General features: G+C 35.2%; 2 protein-coding genes and 1 pseudogene across 4 annotated transcripts in view; all 3 read right to left on the bottom strand.

The window, feature by feature from the left end:
* Positions 1 to 1,768: 1,768 nt before the first annotated feature.
* Positions 1,769 to 10,645, bottom strand: LOC102598224 (abscisic-aldehyde oxidase-like). Its single transcript, XM_006340233.2, has 10 exons — positions 9,813 to 10,645; positions 7,456 to 9,141; positions 6,092 to 6,351; positions 5,769 to 5,978; positions 5,417 to 5,635; positions 4,187 to 5,149; positions 3,604 to 3,699; positions 3,046 to 3,144; positions 2,694 to 2,883; positions 1,769 to 2,262 (listed from the first exon to the last, which is right to left on the bottom strand). The coding sequence occupies exons 1-10, from the start codon at positions 9,958 to 9,960 to the stop codon at positions 2,039 to 2,041; spliced, it is 4,095 nt and encodes a 1,364-aa protein (XP_006340295.1). The 5' UTR covers positions 9,961 to 10,645; the 3' UTR covers positions 1,769 to 2,038.
* A 2,511-nt stretch (positions 10,646 to 13,156) lies between these two features.
* On the bottom strand, positions 13,157 to 20,560 carry LOC102598561 (abscisic-aldehyde oxidase-like; annotated as a pseudogene). Its single transcript, XR_366751.2, has 10 exons — positions 20,308 to 20,560; positions 17,425 to 19,107; positions 16,860 to 17,119; positions 16,537 to 16,746; positions 16,208 to 16,426; positions 15,173 to 16,135; positions 14,566 to 14,661; positions 14,094 to 14,192; positions 13,770 to 13,959; positions 13,157 to 13,619 (listed from the first exon to the last, which is right to left on the bottom strand). The product of XR_366751.2 is annotated as an abscisic-aldehyde oxidase-like (transcript).
* Positions 20,561 to 23,241: 2,681 nt separating this feature from the next.
* LOC102597908 (uncharacterized) overlaps positions 23,242 to 25,217 on the bottom strand; it is a 17,339-nt gene continuing 15,363 nt past the window's right edge. For both annotated transcript variants that reach the window (XM_006340232.2, XM_015302846.1), the window contains 2 exons: positions 24,838 to 24,940; positions 23,242 to 23,903 (listed from right to left, as the gene is read on the bottom strand). In XM_006340232.2, the coding sequence (XP_006340294.1) occupies positions 23,727 to 23,903; positions 24,838 to 24,940 (280 nt within the window). In that variant the 3' untranslated portion in view covers positions 23,242 to 23,726. The remainder of the gene's footprint in view (positions 23,904 to 24,837; positions 24,941 to 25,217) is intronic.

Below are 25,217 nucleotides of genomic sequence, written 5' to 3'. Positions count from 1 at the left end.
ATTTAATGTATTGATATATTACATGATACTCTTTCATAAGTAATGTTCTTGATGTGTATTCCATTTGTTGTTTTGATTACCGATTTCAACGGTTAGAGTAGTTTCATTCATCCACTTTAATTATATAATTAGGAAAACATTAATAAACATATATCATCGAAATATTATATATGAATACCTATTCTTTTCATTTATCCACTTTTTTTTTACCAAATTCAGCAAATTTAAAGTATCAAAAATTAAAGTTCCAAACAACTTCAAGCTAAGCAAAGACTCAAAGCTAATGGTAAAGGTATGACATATAAGAGGACCAAAAGTCAATCTCTAACACTTCTATGTCAATACATCAGTTTGATTTTAACTCATAAACATGAATATAAGAAACATTGATAATTTATAAAACTTAAAACTTATAAAATAAAATATTATATAAACAAGAATAATATATTTTTACGAACACGTTCACAGAAAATAACAAAGCTGAAAAATGAACTTACTCTTTAAAATCTTTCCTCTACTGCTTCCCCTAATGGAGAGAGTTGTACATATTCTTGATTTATGAATTCATTTATATAAGTTGATCATTGAGCATAATTTAATGGAATAGATAAGATCATTCATTATCAATTAAGTTAGGTAACTAAAGAAAATCAAAAGTTTTATTGTTGGAGACGAAAAGACTTAAACTATGATACAATGTTCTTTCCAACTTCCAAACAACAGCTACGTACAGCCATTGTTATGAGATCTATACATTGCAAATACAAAAAAACTAAGAAAAAGAATGAACAAAAATTACACAAGAAAATGTTTTGTTGAGAAAACATTGTATTCTAAATTACTACATATTAAGATAATATGCTATAATAAGTATTGATAGATGAACAAATATAACATGTAGAAGCTTCAATCAAACTAATAAATGTTGGAATGTGAAAAGGTTGTATTCTAATTAATATTGAGGAAATTTGCTACTATAATAATTACTGGCAGATAAACCATCTATTGCTTATCCGGTTCAATGCATATGATTATTAATAAGTTTTATATTTTAAAATTATAGTTGCTGGACTTTTAATGTTATCTTTATAGAATTAAAATAATATTATTTATTAAGAAATTTGATTAAATTTATATTTAGTGTAGGGATAAAATGGTAATTCAACTTTTCACTTTGGAGCTTCCCACTTATAATAATATATGATTAGTGTAGTAGTGAAAGAGAGAGTTGAGACAAAGAATAATATTCTAAGTCTTCAACTATATTCACTATATACTAAAGAGAATATTTATATGTTGAAGGAAGGTGTTCTTATGTGGAGTTTTGGACTCTTCAACTAATCCGGAGTTGCTTGAGTTGTACATGTTGTTGGGCTATTGTATCCTAGAGGGGACAAGTCAAGAGTATTAATGTTGGATCGGTGTAGATTATGTCGCAGTGGGCTTGAATCTCCTTAAAGAGAGCGAGATATCCGTGCATCAGCCTAAAGATTTGTTTATGTTTGTCATTTTATTTCAACTGTAATTTATTATATTTGTGGTATATTACACCATCAATATATTACTCATTTTCTTTTTTAGTCCGTCCCGAAAAAAAGACATATTTTTATGTTTAGTAGCAATTTAACTTTAAAATACATATTTTACCTGTAATGAATTGATTTATAGCTACATAAATATCTATGATTTATTTTAAACCATGAGTTTCAAAAATCTTTCTTTTTTTTCTTGAACACCGTATCAAGTCACTACTATCACTTTATTGCTATACAATCTAAATGTACACTGAGATTGATATAGACAGAATAACAAATAAACTTTAAATCACACATTTTCAATTAAACAGAACAGTTCAAATTCTTTAAGAGGATTCACAATATCTATGTTGCTCGGACTTTTCAAAAATACGCCCAAGTGCCTGTCGGGTCGTCCAAAAATAGTGCATTTTTTGAGTAACCGACACGGCTGAGGCAAACAGTTTTGAGAGTCTGAGCAACATAGTTCAGTATCATTCGAGATGATGCATGTTGAAGCACTTTTAGTTAGATTTCTGAGCCAAGATACTTTCCAAATATTTCTCCACATAATCCAGGCCACACTGTGTCTTCACAACGGGTATTATGGCGGGGATGTCCAGATAGAATTCTGAAACAGACCCGTCAAGCTTGCCCCATAGTTTGAGCTGTTCGCGTGCTGCTTTAACAGCTGCTCTTGTTGCACAGTGGACCGAAGCTGCCAGAAGCAGTGGCGGTTCACCAGATGCTGCAAAAAGAGTAATCAAGTTGTGATTCAACAGACATTGGATATGTTGATGGCATTGGACTTAGTCTAGTTGAAAGCATGAAGGGAGTTCTTCTGTCTCACAGAAAGTATATTCTTGATCTAATTTTAGAAACTGGAAAGTTGCCAACTAGACGTAGCAGTACTCAACTGGTTCCTCATGTGGACGTATGATTAATATCTATGCTCCAACTTGAGGGGGAGAGTTACAAAATTTATATAGACATCATGCTTACGTAATGTTGGAATAAGATATTGACTTGCATTCGATTACATATTTCTTTGTATGATTTTCAAGAATCAGTTGAAACATATTTGCAACATTTTCCACTAAACTGAGTGAAGATTTGAGTTCAAGAACCTTTCATGATGTTCACAGTTATAAGCAAAGAACTTGTTTGACAGAATAATACCTTTAGACGAGAGAACACGTTTTTGATGATGTCCACTGTTTAGCACATGAACATTGAAATTCTGAGGTATAGTGTCTATTGTCGGGATCTTGTATTTCCAAGTGCTATTCGAGACCATTAGCCCGTCTTCGTTGGTGAGATATTCTTCGTGCATGAAAAATCCAATTCCTTGTACGAAAGCCCCTTCAATCTGAAGCAAGGAAAAGAAAGGCAATCGCCACAATTATGAACAGTCTTGTGATAAAGAATCAGATAGTTCTGAAGTTTGAATAACAGATCACGTTCATGATGCATTTCTCGATATAAGCAAATTCCAATTACAGAATCCAAAATCTACGATGAAGGGAAGAACCTGTCCCAAATCAACGGCTGGATTCAAGCTCTGCCCACAGTCGTAAATAATATCTGACTGCAAAATGGCAGTCTCTCCAGTCAGAATATCAATCTCCACCTGTAAAAAAAAGCTTTATTGTTACTTTGCCAAATCAAGGTGCTGCAGAAGATATATTGGCTTCAAAATGTTCCATCCATTTCAATTTCTTTGTCTTACTTTTCCTTTTTAATCCGTTTAAAAAAGAATGTCTCTTTCTTTTTTTGACAGCTCTTTAGTTCCAATTTCCACGTGACATATTTAAGACCATAAGATTAAAAGTCATTTTGGTACATTCTACGTATCTTTAGCTTAAGCCCACAAGATTCAAGTCTTCTTTACGTTCTTAAACTCCGTGTCAAGTCAAAATCAGAAAAACAAATTGAAACGGAGGGAGTATTTCACAATCAGAGATCCCTGCCGAGTGTCATGCACTCATATATATTGAAAAATGATAATCCATGAAGCAGACTGAAGCGGGGAATGTTACCAAGACATGGATGACACAACCAGAAAAACAGACAGAAACAACAAGTTTACCTCACTGACAGCACCGCCAAAGTTCAAATAACTCATGGAACCGGATTCTGGTACATAATAAGAATTTGCTGCTAAGTTTACTGATTGCGTTTGTGCCTGCAAAATAAGGGGCGAGTGGGAGACAACTGCAAACTCAGATATTTAACACACTATGGCTAATTGTTATAAAAGAATAATTTTTTCCCGAGCTACACGCAAATAGAAGCAATTACAAGCAATTATATTTGATACTTTTAAGTGAATTACTTTGTTATGGTCTTCAAATTGAATTCGATACTCAAAATTTCATTGTGACTGACCCCATGACTTCCAGAATTGAAATGTCGAAGAAAAATGAGAAGGTGGTTATTTATGTTAGTATGATGGACAGATCATAGAATATCTTGTATGATCTACATTAACATATTCTCGATATGGTAAATATGCAAGAGATATTCTAGATACAACATTTAGTTTACAATATTGTGTAGCATTAGTTGTAGTATATATAAGTACCGATGTATTCTTATGTATTTTGATCAATGAATGAAGACAATTTCTCTTGTTTTTTCTCTGTTTATGACAATATAGTGGGAAAACAAACCTGGCGAATCAGCATTGGCCAATCAACAGAGCCATTTTGTTCCTGCAGCTGTTTCTTCAAAGGGGTCAGTCTTTCAACCAATACATCACAGCAAAGTCTAACAGCTTCACAGCTTGATTCTGATGTAGTGCTTCCAGCTGTAAACCCGGCTTGCACTAAGCTTAAGGTGTCTGCTTGTATGACTCGTACTTTCTCCACGAGGTCTTCGGCCCAACTACTATCAATTAAACCAAGAGCATAGGCAGTCATCTGTCTAACCTTTGTCCATAGCCCTTGGCCAATTTCAATCCCTCCAACCTCTACTACGATCGATCCATCTTGCAGAATACTGACTTTTCCTGAGGTTGGTCGTTGCATAACTTCATACACGATGGGCACTCGAGAAATACCCTTTTTCTTCCATGTGTTATTCTGGTTGAACTGTTCTATCATCTTGCTTCGTTGGAAAAAGCTCGACGACACTGCCAACTTATCCATGATACTAGGCAATGTATATTCTCCTTCTGCTACAATGTTACCATAGAATAAATGAAGGCTTTCAAATGTATGAAAATTTTTGTTTCTGACTGAGTCCACCTCCAACGAGAGTAAACCTGCTACGTGCTCCATTATAGCTTCGGCTATATAAGATCCTTGCACTTCCCCAGGGGCCCGCATAGCTGATTTGCTGGTAAGATTTGTCTTGCACAGTTTTACATTGAAAGATAAGGCACCCCAATCATATTTTTTTAGTGCTTTTATCACATTTGATGGTACAATGGGGCTTACATCTTCCGTGATCCCGGCATTTATCAATATATCAAGATGTAATGCTGTGATCTTTCCGCTCGATTTGAATCCTACACTGTACGTTACTTTCATCGGGTGTCGTCCTCCTGTCATTATCATGTCACTGTTCCGGTTGACGTATATCCTGACAGGTCGTCTTAACTTGTATGCTGCTAGTGCACAGGCTGCGGAAACCTGAAATCATGCATAAACTTCAACATCAGATTCAGAGATTTGTTGCAATTACTACTCCCTCCGTTTTTAGTCCATTTCAAAAAAATGTATCTTTCCTTTTTTGGCAAACTTTTAGTTTCAAGTTTCTCCACGACATATTTAAGACCACAAGATTAAAGAACATTTTGATACATTCTACATATCTTTTAACTTTCTTAAATTCCATTCCAAGTCAAAAACAAACAAGCAAATGGAAACGGAGGGAGTATTTCTTTTTCAAATACTCACAGGCATTGCTCTGATTGCCTTGCCCCCATAGCCACCTCCAACCCTTCTTGTAATTACACGGATATTGTGTTCGGGAACACCAAGACAACTGGCAATAACACGATGCGAATACTCAGGGTACTGACTTGAAGTATAAACAACCATGCAGTTGTCTTCATCTGGAATTGCAAGGGCAGTCTGTGTCTCCATATAAAAATAGTATTCGGAACCAAGCCTTATCTGGAAATGATTATGAAAAGAGCTAATCAGTAATACATGTAAGCCTTTAGCATACATCTATGGCAAGACATGCAAAATCACCATCCAGGAAACCATTTGAACGAATGAAACATTACAGAGGAATCAAAAGTACCTCAGCAGAGAGAATCTTGTGATCAGCCTCAGCCATTCCTTTGGAGAAATCACCGACCTGTTTTGGATATAGACCTGGTGGGATTTGGAAAAAGCTAGATTTCTCAACAGCCTCCTCAACGGTTAAGATGGGAGAATCTATATTTTCAGTGTCGTATTCAACGAGGGCTGTTCTTGCCGCCACATCAGCAGACCTCTGACTGTCAGCAACCTATAATGTTTCAACAACATAAAGAAATTGTTCAAAATTGCTTTGGATTAAAATGCATGAGAAGTTAATGTTTCATAAACTGAATCCAGCTGGCAGAAGCTTGAAGTGCTCACCACAACAGCAATTCTGTCGCCAGCATATCGGGTGAGATCATCTGCAAATAAGGGCTCGGTACCAAAATTTGTAAGAACTCCTATATTTTCCCCTCCGCTTGGGATATCTTTAAAAGTAATAACAGTAGTGACTCCATCTGTTAATCGATTTGAGTCGAGTTGGATTCCATTTACACCTGCTAATGGTTTTGTACTATAGATAAATGATCCATGCAGGCAGTTTGGTGGTGAAGGAATGTCATCTACATAAACAGCTTCACCTGCAAAAAAGTATATAAACAAACACATGATTTGAAGTTTGGAACATTGCAGAAAAAAAGTTATCATTAACATATTATGCAGATAAATATTTTGAGTTAAGAAATAAAAGCATGGCAAGATGAATACATGTTAAGAAAACAGATGCTATATGTGCAAAAAAGAGGCTGAAACCCCTAGACACCTTCTTCTTCATTGTGAGGTGGCCTCAGAATTATGGAGCATGTTTTTTGGTCTCTCTGGCATCAATTGGACCACACCCCTCACTGTTAAGGATGCATATGAGAGTTGGAGTCTATGGAAAGTTGACAAAGCCATCAAGAAGATCTGGATTATGATACCTGCTTGTATTTTTTGGTGTATTTGGTTAGAGAGGAACAAGAGATGTTTTGATGGAGAGTCAACTGCTTTAGGCATTTTGAAGACTAGGTGCACTGAAAATTTGTTTAGTTGGACCAACTTGTATCATGCTGTTAATGCAGAACAACTTCAGGATTTTACTAACTCATTAGCTCTGGCTTAGATAGTTTGTATAGTTAGCCAGAGATCTTTTGTAAGCTCAAATGCCATATCTTGTAAATTTTGCATCTTCTTGATGCTGTTATTAATACCACTTATCTTATCAAAAAAAAAAGAAGATGAATACATGACAGTGAGGATACAGAAATGATAAAAACAACTGACCTAGAAAAATACTGAACCATTTTCAGAGGAAAAAAACTTCAAAACGAAAGATCAAGCCTCGTCTCAGATGTAAAATAAATGACAAGGGAGAAGGAGAGACTGATGAGAAAAATTATAACCAAAATACAAGTTCTGCTGAATATGCATTAACACCAAAGAACCAGCCTATAATTGTACCAGAGGCGTCGAATGAACCTTACAGTATTTCACTTGAAGTATCAGTTATCAATTTCACAGAATATAAAGCTCAATCATAAAAACGGAAACTGGTATTGCAGGAAACTAAACTCCTTGAAGGATAGAATGAAACTGGCATGTTCAGGAAAGATTTGTCACATGGAAACAATTTTTTCATTGTTTCAAGGCTCCCCTTCGCTAAACATGCACAAGATGAAATAAATTATTTAAATGAGAGAACTAACCAGCAGCTTGCATGGCAGCTCCAACCTTCTTCATCGGTTCACCGACTGGATAGTACTCGGTGCTTGAATATTCCACGACTTGCTTAGCAGAAGACAGTAGTGTTTGTTCTCTCCCCTGACTAATGCGACCATCATTACAACTTTTGGAAAATTCCTCAACTGAGATGTCACTAATTCCACTGAGTAAACCACCAGAAATAGCAGAATGAACATCAGTGAAGGGATAAAGAAACTCGAAAACATAACTGACAGCCAAGCTTGATCTGTACTCGGGGTGTAAAGTGCCATCTTCCGGTATCACTGCTAGTTTGACTAATTTAAGTGCTTCATATAAAACATGTACATTTAATATCTTCCCGTCTAGATATTCCTCTACTTTTTTAGCCCTTGTTGCATGTTTTGTGCCATAAGCACCAAACGCCAATTGGATATTGTTTATCAGGACGCCGTTCTTGCAGTGAGAAACATCAGCATGGAAAGCAGCGTTTACATATGCCAATGCATTCCCATGAGGTCGTGGAGAAGCTCGAAAGGTATCAAACAACAATTTAGAGTGAGTTTGGAGAGAACTTTGAGCATTCTTAAATGGGATGCAAACACTTAGAAGCACAGTCTTTGAGTCTAGCGGTGGTCTCGATAATAACTCCTCCCATGTGAGCTTTTCAAATCCATGACTGGTCATCAATCTAACAGTAGCACCAAGTCCAAGAAATAATGTAGCAATATCTGAAGGAAAACCATTCTTCTGTGCCATAACCAAATTTCCTCCCACACTAGCAGAGTTTCGAACAAATGGTGAAGCAATCTTCTCCATGTGGTTAGCTAGTTTTTGGGACACCAACGTCCCGTATGAACCAAGATTGACTTTGTTTTCCTCTTTCAAGAATGAAATGAGTTTAGAGATAGTCACGGTTGCTCCAACTTCAATTCCATTCTGATCTCTTTCGATGATTGAGGATTCAGGAATGTACCTGAGATCAACATAATGATCATATGGCTGAGTTTCCTTATAATAACCTGTGCCGGTATTTCCAACGACAAGTTTAAAGCTTGCACCATTTTCCATAACATTGGGGTACAACAAGCTCCGTAGCTCCTCAATGGAAACAGGACTGTACCAAGGGTACCTCCTTGAGGAGTCCGAATTCGTAGTGGATTCACTTTTCAAGAACTCAGGATATGTACTAAAATTCTTGGTTGGGTCATAGGGAGGTAACTTACTTACTTTCACTTCATTGGAATCTCCCTTTTTCCAAAAAGAATTGAACCCCAAATCCTCTATATCAACATCAGCAGCAAAACTCTTGCAGGCATCAGCAATGGGCCGGTATCCAGTGCATCGACAAAGGTTCCCTGTGATGGCCTTTTCAGCTTCAGATGAAGTAAGCTTAGAGAATCCTGGTGGAGGATTGGGTTTGTTTCCTTTATCGGCATTAACGAGAGCTGAGAAAAATGACATACACATGCCAGGAGTGCAAAAGCCGCATTGAGAAGCATGGAAACCGGCAAATCTTTCATGAATAGAGTGAAAACCATCTCTGGTGTTCCCAAGGCCTTCACTTGTCGTAATTGAACAACCATTTAAACTGCAAAGAAGTGTAAGACACGAACTCACGCTAAAATCTTCAACCTTTTCAAGATTGGGATCATACTTCGACACCAGAACGACACAAGCTCCACAACCACCTTTAACAACACAAATAAGTTATGTTCTTTCTGAAGCCAAAATATAGAATTTGTTACAAAAACATAAATCAGATGATGAGATGATACCTCTTTACAAGACTTATGAAAAAAAAAAAAGAGTTTCCATATAATCTAAAGTTAGCCATTGTACTTCCAATTAACAAGAAAAGAAAAAAAGGAAAAGGAATTACATAAAGTAGTTCACTGTGAAGCAAAAAACTCCATCTTAAGAGAACTAATTCATGTAAATGACTGATTTTCATTGCCTGAAAACCCTCTATACCTAAGAGGACCTCAATCTCAAAACACGAACTCAAGACCTCTGGCTAAGGATGAAAGAATCTTTACCGTTCCACACCCTTAGATTGTCAAACAACACTTAGAGAGTACAGAATTTAAGCACAGAACCAAAAAACCTCAAAAAGGAAGTCCTAATAAGTTATCATAAACTTTCTGCAAGATCACTAATTAACAATAAAAGTACAGCAGAAGTTGTCATATCAGCATATATAGGTAAAAACACTACAGAATTTCCTATATGTCCAAACCTTGATGATAGAGTTACCATATAAGTAGGTATCTGCGGGCAAGCTGACCTGGACACCACGTTTATCAAAAAAACATATAGTATACATGTAATAGAGTTGTAAAATAATATATAGGAGAATTACCTTCACCACAACCAAGCTTGGGACTCTTGAAACAAGTCTCAGAGCGCAAGAACTGAAGCAGAGTTGTAGAAGGATCAACACATGGCAACTCAAATCTCTCTCCATTAACTGCCAAAACCAAACTCACATTCTTTTGTCTTTCTTCCATTAATGTAATAGCAGTTGACTTCACACAGATCCTTTATAAAAAATCTTGTCTTTTTCTACTTTTTAAACTGAAAGTCACCAGAAGTGAAAGAAGAAACAAGAATCTTGAATTCAAAAACTTAACTTTTAAACACAAAAGCTTATACAATAATCAAGATTCACAGACCCTTTTGTCAAAATCTTGTCTTTTTCTACTTTCTGTGCCAAAAGACATCACAACTGAAAGAAAAAGCAAGAATCTTGAATTGAATTGGATTTCCAAATGCTTACTTTAACTTGACACACACCCTTTATCATAAATCTTATCTTTTTTCTTTTTTCCTTCCTATTCTTGGTAACTCGAACCCATAATCTTAGAACCCACAACACTGTTGTCTATTAAAATCTTATCTTTTTCTACTTCCTAAGCTGAAAACATCAGAACTTAAAGAAAAAAATCATGAATCTTGAATAGGGTGTTCAAAGATTGAGTTTTTAACACAAAAGCTTTTCAAATCAAGATTCTTGGCTAGCTGAAACACTAAAGCAGTTAACTTTGACACATACCCTTTATCAAAAATCTTGTCTTTTTCAACTTTTTGAGCTGAAAAAATAACAGAAACTGAAAGAAAAAGCAAGAATCTTGGAATTGTATTGGGGTGTCCCCAAATAACTAAACTTTTATTATCTCAAAATAGTCAACAAACAATATGATAATAATACTACATAACATTCAACATTTTCTTGCATAGCTTAACATGATTGGTTAAATCATAGCCTTAAATTATTAAGTTATATGAGATTTCATGGTGCCCCATTTTGTGGTTCCACAAAATGTACTTTTTTTTGTTTTGTGTGTGTGGACTTTTTCAAGAAATATATATTGAGGACATAATGTCTTCAGTTTTATTTGTCCACTAACTTGGATCCTTTTGAAAAAATATTTATTGAAGATTTATTTTATTAAATTATTTATATTAATAATATTTTAATTTTTTTAATTTAATTACTAGGAGTAATATTTTGTATAGTTATTAAAAATATAATATTAAAAAGGAATAAAATTAAATTAGCATATTTCGCAAAATTAAAAGCCTTTGCATTTTTTTTGCATTTGATCTCAATAAAGTTATTCAGAATCAATTTACAAGAAGTCAACGATTAGGTGGAACATGTTCGAGTGATCTCATATATTGATGATTATTCCACTTAGGAAAGGAGATTTTCGTACGTGAGATCTGGAGAGGATAATATATAGGCAACCTTATGTCTACCTTGTGAAGGTAGAGACGTGATTTTTAATAGACCTCAGCTCGAGTAAGTATATCAAAAATTAAGTATGTAAAATAAATATAATAGCGAAAAACTCATGCTGAAAACAATTAAGAAAAAAAAAAGTAACTACAATAAATAATATGACAACTGAAGCAAAGGAATCAACAATACTGATAAGGGAACCAGACGATGCTCGAATAATCACTGACATTCTACCCTAATTCTTGGCATTTATGTTTTTCTATCTAGCGTCATGTTCAGATGCAGGTATGTTATGTTCTATTTAATCACATATCTCGAAAACTTTTTTTGTCTTCCTCTACCTCTCTTTATATCCACGGTAACCAACAGGATCTCACAGATCCTCATTAGAGCACATAACAAATCATTTCAGTCTTATTTCCCTATCTTGTCTAGGTCACTTTCAAATTTCACCTTATTCAATCTCTTTTAGTACATCACACATCTATGTTAACATACTTTTTGTACTTATTGGAAAATTATAATATTATAATGTGATTTGAAAAAGTCATACAGAGATATGATTTCCTAAATAATAGTTTATTTATATAGATGATGGACAGTCACTTCAATATTAAAAAAAAATGACGATTCTCTTATGATTTTGTTTGGGGGTGTGTGATGGTTACCTATGAAATGTCAAAAGTTCCCAATTATTTATTATTATTACTTGATATAATTGAATAGAAAAGATTTCTTTCTTTTACAAAAAGATAATAGACTAAAGTATTTATTTTATTTTTTTTGCTTGTTTTAATGTTAATGGGTCCAAGTTTTAATTTTAAATGTGTTAAAAGGATGGACCGGTTTAATTTTGGAGACGTAGACCGCTAATAAGAGGCCACGTGGAAAAAATGGTTATTGCAAGATCATTTATATTTTTTGTTAAAAAATAATGTCATAAATAGACGATGAGCCCAATTTTTATGATAACATTAATAAGTCTTTGTTCAAAATTTGATATCTTATTTAAGTTTTTTTCCTTTTTTTTAATGTTGATTAATTATTTACAACTGATCAAAAGAAAAACCAAGAATCTTGAAATTGATTTGGTGTCCAAAGACTTAAATTTTAACACAAAAGCTTCATGTAACATAAATGCACAATATGGTCAACAAATAAAATAGTACTCCGTTTGCTTTAATTTATGTGGTACTTTTCATATTTTGAGAGTCAAACAGTTTAAGTTTGACCGGGAATTTGCGCATGGTATCTTTATTTTTTTTGAAATGAAATTTATATATTTGTAAACAATGTAAAAAGTACTATTAGTCACAATAATTGATAATTCAAAATATTTAAAAGATTTATGAAAAACCTACGATCGAAAATAGATTTATGTGAATTTCGAAATTCGAAAAGTGTGACATAAAATTTAACAGAGGGAGTAATATATTAGTTCAAATACATGTTCTTGCATATCATGATGACATTGGTTATATTATAAAGCCATATGAGGTTTAGTGGACCCCAAAGGTAAGAGGATTTGATAGGAATATCCATTATTTTGTGTTAGTCTTTAATTTATTTTATGTTCCTGGTAACGAATAATTTTTTTCGCAATATCATAATATTCTATAAGTTATGCTCAAATATGACATCAGTTTCTACAAACGAATTACCCATTAGACACTATAATTTTACTCTACCGCATTTTGAATATAATAAACTCAATGTTATGGAAATATAGTGGAAAATGAATAGTACTTAATAATGATTGTAAAAATAGATATAAAATAGTAAATTATTTATTGATTTTTCAAATTGGATAAGTAAAAATGGACATCTATTTTAATTTAAGTATAGTGAACAAGTAAAAATAGACGGCAAGAGTAATATTTCTCTATATAGTTCAGTTAATACAATATCATTTTATTGCTATACAATCTAAATTTACACTAAGGTTGATATAGAAAGAACAATAAAGAAACTTTAAATCACAGATTTTCAATAAAAAGAACAGTTCAAATTCTTCAAGATATACATAAAAACAAAGTATTCAGTGTCTATGTTCCTCGGACTTTTCAAAAATACCCCTAAGTGTATGTCAGGTCGTAAAAAAATAGTGTATTTTTTGAGGAACCGACACAGCTGATGCAACATGTTGAAGAGTCCGAGCAACATAGTTCAGTATCATTCTGAGATGCATGTTGAAGCACTTTTAGTTAGATTTCTGAGCCAGCAAACTTTCCAAATATTTCTCCACATAATCCAGGCCACACTGTGTCTTCACAACGGGTATTATGGCGGGGACGTCCAGATAGAATTCTGAAACAGACCCGTCAAGCTTGCCCCATAGTTGGAGCTGTTCACGTGCTGCTTTAACGGCTGCTCTTGCTGCACAGTGGACTGAAGCTGCCAGAAGCAACGGCGGTTCACCAGATGCTGCAAAAAGAGTTATCAAGTTGAGATTCAACAGTTTGTATGAATAAAGGAAAATTCAGAATTTGATGATGTAATTCACAGTTATAAGCGAAAATGCAAAGAACTTGTTTGGCAGAAGGGGTGGGAAAACAAATGAAAACAGAATAATACCTTTAGATGAGAGAACGCGTTTTTCGTGATGTCCACTGTTTACCACATGAACATTGAAATTCTGAGGTATAGTGTCAATAGTCGGGATCTTGTATGTCCAAGTGCTATTTGAGACCATTAACCCGTCTTTGTTTGTAAGATATTCTTCGTGCATGAAAAATCCGATTCCATGTACAAAAGCCCCTTCAATCTGCAGCAAAGGAAAAGAAAAGTAATCTCACATTTATGAACAATATGGAAGAACAGATCATATGCATGATGTATTTCTCAATCTATAAGCAAATTCTAATTACAAAATCTAAAATCTACGACGAAGGGAAGAACCTGTCCCAAATCAACGGCTGGATTCAAGCTTTGCCCACAGTCGTAAATGATATCCGACTGCAAAATGGCAGTCTCTCCAGTCAGAATATTAATCTCCACCTGCAAAAAAGCTTTATTATTACTTAGCCAAATGAAGGTGCTGCAAAACACTCCCTCCGTTTCAATTTCTTTGTCTTACTTTCCTTTTTAGTCTGTTTAAACACGAATGTCTCTTTCCTTTCTTGTCAGCTCTTTTATTCCAATTTTCCACATGACATGTTTAAGACCACAAGATTCAAAAGTTCTTTACTTTGTCAAGTCAAATCAGACAAACAAATTGAAACGGAGGGAGTATTCCACAATCAGAGCTCCCTGCCAAGTAATGTCACTCATATATATTGAAAATTGATAAACCATGAAGCAGACTGAAGCGGGGAACGTTACCGAAACATGGATGAGGGAACCAGAAGAACAGACAGAAACAACAAGTTACCTCACTGACAGCAGCGCCAAAGTTCAAATAACTCATGGAATCGAATTCTGGTACATAATAAGAATTTGCAGCTAAGTTTACTGATTGCGCTTGTGCCTGCAAAATAAGGGGAGAGTGGGAGACAACTGCAAGCTCAGACATTTAACACATACAATTAGTTCACTTATCGCTCCAAACAATATATAAGCAATTAGTTACTATTAAGTGAATTACTTTGTTATGGTCGTCATATTGAATTCAAGACTAGAAATTTCATTGTGACTGACCCCATGGCTTCCAGAGTTGAAATATCGAAAAAAATGAGAAGGTGGTTATACATGTTAGTATGATGTACAGATCATAGAATATTTTGTATGATCTACATTAAGATATTCTCGATATGGTAAATCTGCAAGAGATATTCTAGATACAACATTTGGTTTAGAATATATGTAAGAGATATTTAAGAAGTGTAGAGTATTGTATAGCTTTAGTTGTAGAACATTATGCACACAATTTGTAGGATTTACATTAAGTTTAGAATATTTCTCTCGTGTATAAATATCGATGTATTCTTATGTTTCTCTAGTTTTTTCTCTGTTTATTACAATATAGTAGGAAATCAAACCTGGCGAATCAGCATTGGCCAATCAACAGAGCCATTTTGTTCCTGCAGCTGTTTCTTCAAAGGGGTCAGTCTTTCAACCAAGATATCACAGCAAAGTCTAACAGCTTCACAGCTTGTTTCCGATGTAGTGCTTCCAGCTGTAAACCCGGCTTGCACTAAGCTCAAGGTGTCTGCTTGTATGACTCGTACTTTCTCCACGAGGTCTTCGGCCCAACTACTATCAATTAAACCAAGAGCATAGGCAGTCATCTGTCTAACCTTTGTCCATAGCCCTTGGCCAATTTCAATCCCTCCAACCTCTACTACGATCGATCCATCTTGCAGAATACTGACTTTTCCTGGGGTTGGTCGTTGCACAACTTCATACACAATTGGCACTCGAGAAATACCCCTTTTCTTCCATGTGTTATTCTGGTTGAACTGTTCTATCTTCTTGCTTCGTTGGAAAAAGCTCGAGGACACTGCCAACTTATTCATGATACTAGGCAATGTATATTCTCCTGCAGCTACAATGTTATCATAGAATAAATTAAGGCTTTCAAATGTATGGAAATTTTTGTTTCTGACCGAGTCCACCTCTATCGAGAGTAAACTTGCTACGTGCTCAATTATAGCTTCAGCTATATAAGATCCTTGCACCTCCCCAGGGGCCCGCATTGCTGATTTGCTGGTAAGATTTGTCTTGCACAGTTTAACATTGAAAGATAAGGCACCCCAATCATATTTTTTTAGTGCTTTTATCACATTTGATGGTAAGAGTGGGCTTATATCTTCTGTGATCCCGGCATTCATCAATATATCAAGATGTAATGCTGTGATCTTTCCGCTCGATTTGAATCCTACACTGTACGTTACTTTCATCGGGTGTCGTCCTCCTGTCATTATCATGTCACTGTTCCGGTTGACGCATATCCTGACAGGTCGTCTTAACTTGTATGCTGCTAGTGCACAGGCTGTGGAAACCTAAAATCATGCATCAACTTTAATCAGATTCAGAGAATTGTTATTATTACTATCTCTGTAAGAAATACTCACAGGCATTGATCTAACTCCCTTGCCCCCAAAGCCACCTCCAACCCTTCTTGTAATTACACGGATATTGTGTTCGGGAACACCAAGACAACTGGCAATAACATGTTGCATGTTCTCAGGGCACTGGCTTGAAGTATAAACAACCATGCAGTTGTCCTCATCTGGAATTGCAAGGGCAGTCTGTGTCTCCATATAAAAATAGTACTCCGAACCGAGTCTTATCTGGAAATGATTATGAAAAGAGCCAATCAGTAACATATTTGAACCTTTAGCAAACATCACCAATCGGGAAACCATTCAAATGAATGGAACAGTAGAGAAATTGTAAGTACCTCAGCCGAGAGAATCTTATGATCTGCTTCAGACATTCCTTTTGAGAAATCACCAACTTGTTTTGGATTCATATATGGCGGGATTTGGAAAAAGCTAGATTTCTCAACAGCTTCCTCAACGGTTAAAATGGGAGAATATATATTTTCAGTGTCATATTCAACGAGGGCTGTTCTTGCAGCCACATCAGCAGACCTCTGACTGTCAGCAACCTATAATGTTTCATCAACATAAAGAAATTGTTCAAAATAGCTTTGGATTAAAATGCATGAGAAATTAATGTTTCATAAACCTAATACAGCAGGTTGACACTTGAAGTGCTCACCACAACAGCAATTCTGTCACCAGCGCATCGGGCGAGATCATCTGCAAATAAGGGCTCGGGATCAGACATTGCAATAACTCCTACATTTTCCCCTCCACTTGGAATATCTTTAAAAGTAATAATGGTGGTGACTCCATCTGTTGATCGATTCGACTCAAGCTGGACTCCCTTTACACCTGCTAATGGTTTTGTACTATATATAAATGCTCCATGCAGGCAATTTGGTGGTGAAGGAATGTCATCTACATAAACAGCTTCACCTGAAAAATAGTATATAAGCGAACACATTTGAAGTTTGAACTAATGCAACGGGCTTATGTTCATCTGCCATCAGGTGAAGTGAAACAGAGATAATAAGAAGATGTTAGAAAATGAACAATAGAGAGTGTAACTAGAAAGTTAATTATTGTGATACTCCTGATGCAAAAATTAATGGCTGATTCCACAACTCGAAGTCGTGACCTATAGGTCACATCACACATGCAAACAATTTCATCATTGCTTCAATCCCCCCTTCGCTTAACATGCATAAGATGAAATAAACTATATAAATGAGAGAACAAACCAGAAGCTTGCATGGCAGCTCCAACCTTCTTCATCGGTTCACCTACTGGATAGTACTCGCTGCTTAATTCCACGACTTGCTTTGCAGAAGACAGTAGTGTTTGTTCTCTCCCCTGACTAATGCAAACATCATTACAACTTTTGGAAAGTTCCTCAACCGAGATGTCACTAATTCCATTGAGTAAACCACCAGAAATAGCAGAATGAACATCAGTGAAGGGATGAAGAAACTCATAAACATAACTGACGGCCAAGCTTGATCTGTACTCGGGGTGTAAAGTGCCATCTTCCGGTACCACTGCTAGTTTGACTAATTTAAGTGCTTCATATAAAACATGAATATTTAATATCTTCCCTGTTAGATATTCCTCTACCTTTTTAGTCCTTGTTGCATGTTTTGTGCCATAAGCACCGAACGCCAACTGTATATTGTTTATCAAGAGGCCCTTCTGGCAGAGAGAAACATCAGCCTGGAAAGCGGCATTTATATATGCCAATGCACTCCCATGAGGTCATGGAGCAGTTCGAAAGGTTTCAAACAACACTTCAGAATGAATTTGTAAAGAACTTTGATCTTGCTTGAATGGGATACAAACACTTAGAAGCACAGTCCTTGAGTCTAGCGGTGGTCTCGATAATAACTCCTCCCATGTGAGGTTTTCAAATCCATGACTGGTCATTAAGCTAACAGTAGCACAAAGTCCAAGAAATAATGTAGCAATATCTGAAGGAAAACCATTCTTCTGTGCCATAACCAAATTTCCTCCCACACTGGCCGAGTTTCTAACAAATGGTGAAGCAATCTTCTCCATGTGGTTAGCTAGTTTTTGGGACACCAACGTCCCGTATGAACCCAAATTGACTTTGTTTTCCTCTTTCAAGAATGAAATCAGTTTAGAGATAGTCACAGCTGCTCCAACTTCAATGCCAGTCTGATCTCTTTTGATGATTGAGGGTTCAGGAATGTACCTGAGATCAATGTAATGATCATATCGCTGAGTTTCCTTATAATAACCTGTGCCGGTATTTCCAACGATAAGTTTGAAGCTTGCACCATTTTCCGTCACATTGGAGTTCAACAAGCTCCGTAGCTCCTCAATGGAAACAGGACTGTACCAAGGGTACCTCCTTGAGGATCCCGAATTTGTGGCAAATTCAGTTTTCAAGAACTCGGGATACGTACTGAAATTCTTGGTTGGATCATAGGGAGGTAACTTGCTTACTTTCACTTCCTTGGAATCTCCTTTTTTCCAAAAAGAATTGAACCCCAAATCCTCAATATCAACGTCAGAAGCAAAACTCTTGCAGGCATCAGCAATAGGCCGGTATCCAGTGCATCGACAAAGGTTCCCTGCTATGGCCTTTTCAGCTTCAGATGAAGTAAGCTTAGAGAATCCTGGTGGAGGATCGGGTTTGTTTCCTTTATCGGCATTGACGAGAGCTGAAAAAAATGACATACACATGCCAGGAGTGCAAAAGCCGCATTGAGAAGCATGGAACCCGGCAAACCTTTCATGAATAGAGTGAAAACCATCTCTGGTGTTCCCAAGGCCTTCACTTGTCGTAATTGAACAACCATTTAAACTGCAAAGAAGTGTAAGGCACGAACTCACGCTAAAATCTTCGACCTTTTTAATATTGGGATCATACTTCGACACCAGAACAACACAAGCCCCACAACCACCTGTAACAATACAAATAAGTTATGTTCTTTCTGAAGCCAAAATATAGAATTGGTTACAAATACATAAATCAGTTGAAGAGATGATACCTCTCTAAAAGACTTATGAAGAAAAAAGGATTTCCATGTAATCTAAAGTCAGCAAAGGAATGAAACATCTCATTTAACATGTAATCTATGTTGAAAATCCATGGAAGTTGGCCATTTTATTTCATTGTACCAGAAAAGTAGTTCTTTATAGGGAAACTGCAGAAGATAGCTGAGTATGTAAATCAGTTACATATGGTGATACTTAAACTCCTTTTTTGTGAACATTCAGACTTATTGAAACAAAAAGATGTATAGTTTGGAGAACCTATTGTTTTAACTTCCAATTAACCAGAAGAAAAAAAGGAAAAGGAATTACATAAAGTAGTTCACTATGAAACTAAAAACTCCATTTTTTAGAGAAACCAATTCATATAAATGACTGATTTCATTGCCTGAAAACCTTCAAGCATCTGGAATCCAATGGCCTGATTAGTCCACTATAGCCCTCTGTATTTAACTCAAGACCTCCGGGTAAGAGTGAAAGAATCTTTACCGTCCCACTGCACCCTTAGATTGTCACTTAAGAGTACAGAATTAAGCACAGAAGCCTAAAAACCTCCTAAAGGAGTTCCTAATATGCTATCCTAACTTTCTGCAAGATCACTGGTAAACAAGAAAAGTACAGCAGAAGTCGTCAATTTCCATGAAAAGCACAGAATCAAAGCAAAATGAAGATTTGCATAAGAACACCAATTTAAGTAAATCCACAACTTTTAACATTCCTTATGTATCAGCAGTTAAACACTTTGTTGCTCAGACACTCCAAAAATGTTATCGCACTGTGTCAGATCCTCAAAAAATGCTCTAATTTTTCAAGTATCCGCACACACCTGTCACCAGTTTTGTAGAGTCCGAGCAACATAGCCAAAACAAACATATAGTGTACACTAGGTGGATTAAGAACCATGAAATCTCAGGTTCAAATCATCAAAGGCAAAAACACAACATGATTTCTTTCTATCTGTCCAAACCTTGCTTGATAGAGTTACGTAGGTATCTGCATAATTAGCCAAAGTGCGAGCAAGCTGATCCGGACCGCAGACAGCACGTTTATCATTTATCAAAAAAACATTTACTGTAGTATGAATGGTAAAAAAAAAATAGTAGAATTACCTTCTCCACAACCAAGCTTGGGACTCTTGAAACAAGTCTCAGAGCGCAAAAAGTGAAGCAAAGTTGTAGAAGGATCAACACATGGCAACTCAAACCTTTCTCCATTAACTGCCAAAACCAAACTCACATTTTTTTGTCTTTCATCCATTAATGTAATAGCAGTTGACTTCACACAGACCCTTTATCAAAAATCTTATCTTTTTTCTACTTTCTAAGCTGAAAGTTACCAGAACTGAAAGAGCAAACAAGAATTACTTTCTAAGATCATGTCCTCATTAAGCTACAGGCAGGGGCATACCTACGTGTCAAAAAATTACATTGTATATAACGTCAAATTCTGATTTTATGCGTATATATATTAAAATGAACCTCCTAGAAATAAAGTGGTGCCCAGGGGCGGACCTAGGTAGAGCCCAGGGGGTTCACCCGAACTCCCTCGTCAAAAAATTACACTGTATATATAACGTAAAATTCTGATTTTATGCGTATATATATTAAAATGAACCTCCTAGAAATAAAGTGGTGCCTTGGCTCAGCGGATAAGTGGTTCAACAACTACCCCTAGGTCACGAGTTCAATTCCCATTGACAACATTTTTTCCCTCCTTTAAATGCTTTCGAAAATGGAACTTTTTGGGCTTAGACTTTCTTCTTCTTTTTCATTATTTTTTCCTTTGTTCCATTTCTTCTTTTTAATTTGTTTTTCTTTAAATTTATTAGACACATTCTTTTTATATCTATTATTTATTTTGTTTCAACGTAACTCTTTTTTCATATACTAACTTAAATAACTCTTTTAAAAAATGATGAATTATATTTAACTAGAAATTGATGAGATAGAAATATAATTTTTTTTTTAAACTAAAAGGTAAATTAGATGTAATTGAATGAAGAAACTTAAATATCGTCAACATCCTTTCAAAAATATTAATTTATAGAATTCATGGAAAAAAAAATTATATTTTTAATTCTATTTTAGAGAGATGGAAACTAAACGTATTTGATTTTTTCGTTATTTGTCTTTTTTATAAATTATGACTAACCTAGTAAATTGAACTATATGATCTAAAAAAAAATTGAACGATACTATTTATTTATCTTCTGAATATGCATTATAATTTTAGTAACCTCTATTCTTACACACTTTTAGAGAATCTTGACGATTTTCATAGTAATATGTGATTGAATGGATGCTAATTAAAATTTTTAAAAAGTAAAAATTAAAAGTATAAAAAAGCACAAGAAATTTTAAGAATGCTCGATGGAGCATGATAAAGTAGAAAGAAATGATTAATACGGTATGATAAATAAGTTAAATTTAGCATGATAAGGTAAATATCTTTCTTCTGCATCTTACTCCCTTTTTCATCATTTAATTTTTTACGTGTTTTAGGAGTTAAACTTATGTAATACAGTCGATTTACTAAAATTCTTATGAATGTATCTTTGTCCTGAATATCTTTGATTAGTTGTCTTTACTTTTATGAACCAATGAAATATCTATGGTTCTTGTACAAAGAGCATGCCGAGGGACTACTACGCTCACCGCGCACTTACATTACCACCTGAACTTCTCCTTTATACTTTGAACCCCCTGAGCAAAAATCCTGGGTCCGCCACTGGCTGCAGGTATGTCACGTTCTATCTAATCACCTCTCCCGAAATCTTCTTCTGTCTTCCTTTACCTCTCTCTCACACCTCCTTATTGAAAAATTTGTGCATCTTCTCTTCAGATATCTGAATCATCTCGTGTCTCCCTCATCTTGTGCACCACGAAAATCACTTCTAAGTTCCACCTTCCCCGAATAGCTTTATTGTTAATATCACTACTAGTATGTCCACACATCCATGTTAACATACTTTTTGTACATATTCAAAAATTATTTAAATGAGATTTGAAGAAGTCATAGTTAGACAGATATGATTTTCTAAATAATAGTTTATAGATAATGGATCGGACAGCCACTTTAATATTAAAAAGATGACGATTATCTAATGTCTTCAATTATTTGAATCTAAATAACTTATTTATATGCATACTTTAGGGACATAAATAATAAATAAAGAAACTAAGAAGATGGGAAGAGACGACTAACTTCAATTTTAAAATTGAAAATTATTAGTGAATTATTTAAAAAACTTAATAGCTATATATACATCGAATACAGATATATTTTTATCTTGTTGGGAGTGTACTACATGAACAAACTATCAGAGATATCGAATTTGATGTTTCTTCTTTAATAAACTTTACGCAATATAAATTTAAATTAGTCGAATATCAATGTAAAACTCAAAATAAAGCGTAACTTCTTTATAAAGACTGCATAAACCGATAGTTTTTTTAAAATTGAATGGTATATATAACTTAAATCCTATTACTAAGTTTAATCAATAACTTTTAGTGTAAATTTTCAATTTCTAACCACTTTAAAGGGGAGTTTTTGGCGTAGCTGAAAAGGATGTTATTATGTGTCGGATCACAGATTCAAGCTGTGGAATAATCTCTTGTGGTCTGGTCTTTCAATATATCTCTTGCATGCAAAAGCTTTGTGCACCAAGTTACTTTTTTTATGTGCAAAATCCCAAACTAAGGAGTTAATAAGTAATTTAAGCTTACAATCTTAAAATTATGGAAAAGGGAGAAAAATACATTCTTAATTTTGCAATTCTTTTTGAGAAAAATTGATTACCTTAAGTTTATGTAAGTTATGAAACATATCTCATTAAATTTAATCACTTCAACTAGAAAAAAAGTTAACTCTGACATAATTACACCTCAATTTCAAGCAAGTTGGGCGGACAAAAAATTAACCTAAATCCGATGTCACAATTTTCTAGTCAACAACAACATACTTCGTGTAATTCCACAAATGAAGTATGAGAAAGGTAAGATGTACGCAGATCTTACCTCAATATTTACGAGGTAGAGAGGTTGCAAACAGAAACCACTTGCCTTGCTCATAACAAATAGTGAACCACAAGAAGTTACTTTTACATTTCACCTGAGTTATCAACAAATGCTAAAATTCACTTGTTCTACATATACAACATATAAATATGTATAACAGCAAACTTACAAAAAGCATAAAGAATCATCTCATTGAAACCTAAATGGCATATCCTATAATGTTACAACCAAAAAGTTGCAAGTCTATATGAGCAAGATAGGAAAGCCTGATAATCCACCTGGTGTAGATGACCACTTCTGAGGATCCTAATAGACATGCGCGACGTTTAATGTATATGTGCTGTGCTCGCGGGGCTTGAGTGACCCTTTGAGCAAAATGTGCCCCATGAAATGTCAAGATCGATGCTATTGCTCGTGGAAAATCTGACCCCATGATCATAACCAAGGTCAATCCTGAAACAAAATAATCTCCTTCTGCTTACAGTATCCATCCTTCTTGATGGGTGGTTTTAGACTAGAAAGACCTGGTGTCCCATTTGTTTACCAATAACTTCTGAATAATGGTCGTTATAATTCAGACGCTCCCAGAAACTCGACAGCCCGAATTCTCCATGTTTGGGTGACTTAACATAACATAGATACAACTCTTTGATGTTCTTCGAAAATGATTTCCTCATGTTAAGCACCTGCAAACATCAGATATTTATTTTGTACTTGGTTCCTTATCTTCACTCTCTCGGAAGAGGTAAAATACAACTTTTTCCACAGTAACTTGATTTAAATCCATATATGGCATTCCCCCAAGACAAAATAATCAAGATGCATGCAAGGCACGAGAACAGTTGCTGAAATTTGTACATACAATTTACTGTTTGAAAGAACTTGTATTAGATGTCCATTTAGAAGAAATGTAAATGATTGGGAATGCGAAAGAGTATGTGAAATCTATAAGTTTTTGGGAAGTTGTCAGGGTTATACATCTATACTTTGATAGAGCGGAATTAGATCCTCTATTTTAGGACAAATATGAATCATTGGAAATGCCAGAGTATGATTTCTACAAGTTTTTGGAAAGTTCTCGACTTTGCACATCTACAGATGGAAAGTAGGTTTGCTTAACTATTGATAATCTCCAAACAAGAGGGCTACATTTAGGTAGCAGAAGTTACTTATGCAGCATCCACGCAGAAACCATCAATCATCTTGTTTTTGCATTGTCCTATTACCGACAAGCTATGGCAGCTATTTCTCAATTTTGCTGGTATCAAATGGTCTATGCCTAGGAATACACAAGATCTTTTGCGTTGTTGGTATAGGCAGGGGCTGGACAAAAGCAAGAAATAGCTGGTGGTACACGATTCCATCATGTATCTAGTGGGTGATTTGGAGAGCCAGGAACTCCAGAGGTTTAAAAGAGAAGCAAAAATCAGTTGAAGATTAAGTTAGACTGTAGCTTGTTATTTCACTTTTGGTCTCAAAAGGAATATGCAAAAGAGGCAACTTTACTAGATTTCATTTTGTCCCTAAGATTAGCAAAGGGCTAATTCTTTTGGCTTTTTCCCCTCACTTGTATAGGATCTCCAGCACTACCTTTGTGTTGTTTATGAATACAACTATTACCTGAGAAATGTCTCCTTTCAGACAAGATCGAAAATCCACCGCAGATTGCAAGATACTTCGTATAATGCTGGCAATATGTTGAGTTTCCTCTGACAAGAAACATCTGCAAAGGTTCATATTGAAAATAATCATAAATACATCAGACAGAACAATTTTAATTATCATTGACAAAACTGAAAAGTGAAGTTAGGGACTTGTGTCTAGAATAGGTCACGGTCACGAGTAAGCCATTCTAAACTCTTTAAGTCAATTCTATGACAAGTGGAAAACCTTCATTTAATGGAGAATTCACTTTAGCAGTATGAACTTAAAGTTGTTTACTTTATTTTTATTTGTGTGTGAGCGCATGGGCGGGGGGAGGGGGGGGGGGGGTGGGGGAT

Source organism: Solanum tuberosum, unplaced genomic scaffold (genome assembly GCF_000226075.1).
Source record: "Solanum tuberosum cultivar DM 1-3 516 R44 unplaced genomic scaffold, SolTub_3.0 scf00017, whole genome shotgun sequence".
Classification (NCBI taxonomy): Eukaryota; Viridiplantae; Streptophyta; class Magnoliopsida; order Solanales; family Solanaceae; genus Solanum; species Solanum tuberosum.
The sequence above is the reverse complement of the archived record's forward strand: the minus strand, read 5'-3'. Positions and strand labels throughout refer to the sequence as shown.

Excerpts from the sequence above, each read along its gene's own strand:
- LOC102598224 (XM_006340233.2), bottom strand. The coding sequence starts at position 9,960 with ATGGAAGAAAGACAAAAGAATGTGAGTTTGGTTTTGGCAGTTAATGGA. Across the intron at positions 9,142-9,812 it reads CAAGCTTGGTTGTGGTGAAG|GTGGTTGTGGAGCTTGTGTC; the intron begins GTAATTCTCCTA and ends GTGTTGTTAAAG. Across the intron at positions 5,979-6,091 it reads GCGACAGAATTGCTGTTGTG|GTTGCTGACAGTCAGAGGTC; the intron begins GTGAGCACTTCA and ends GAAACATTATAG.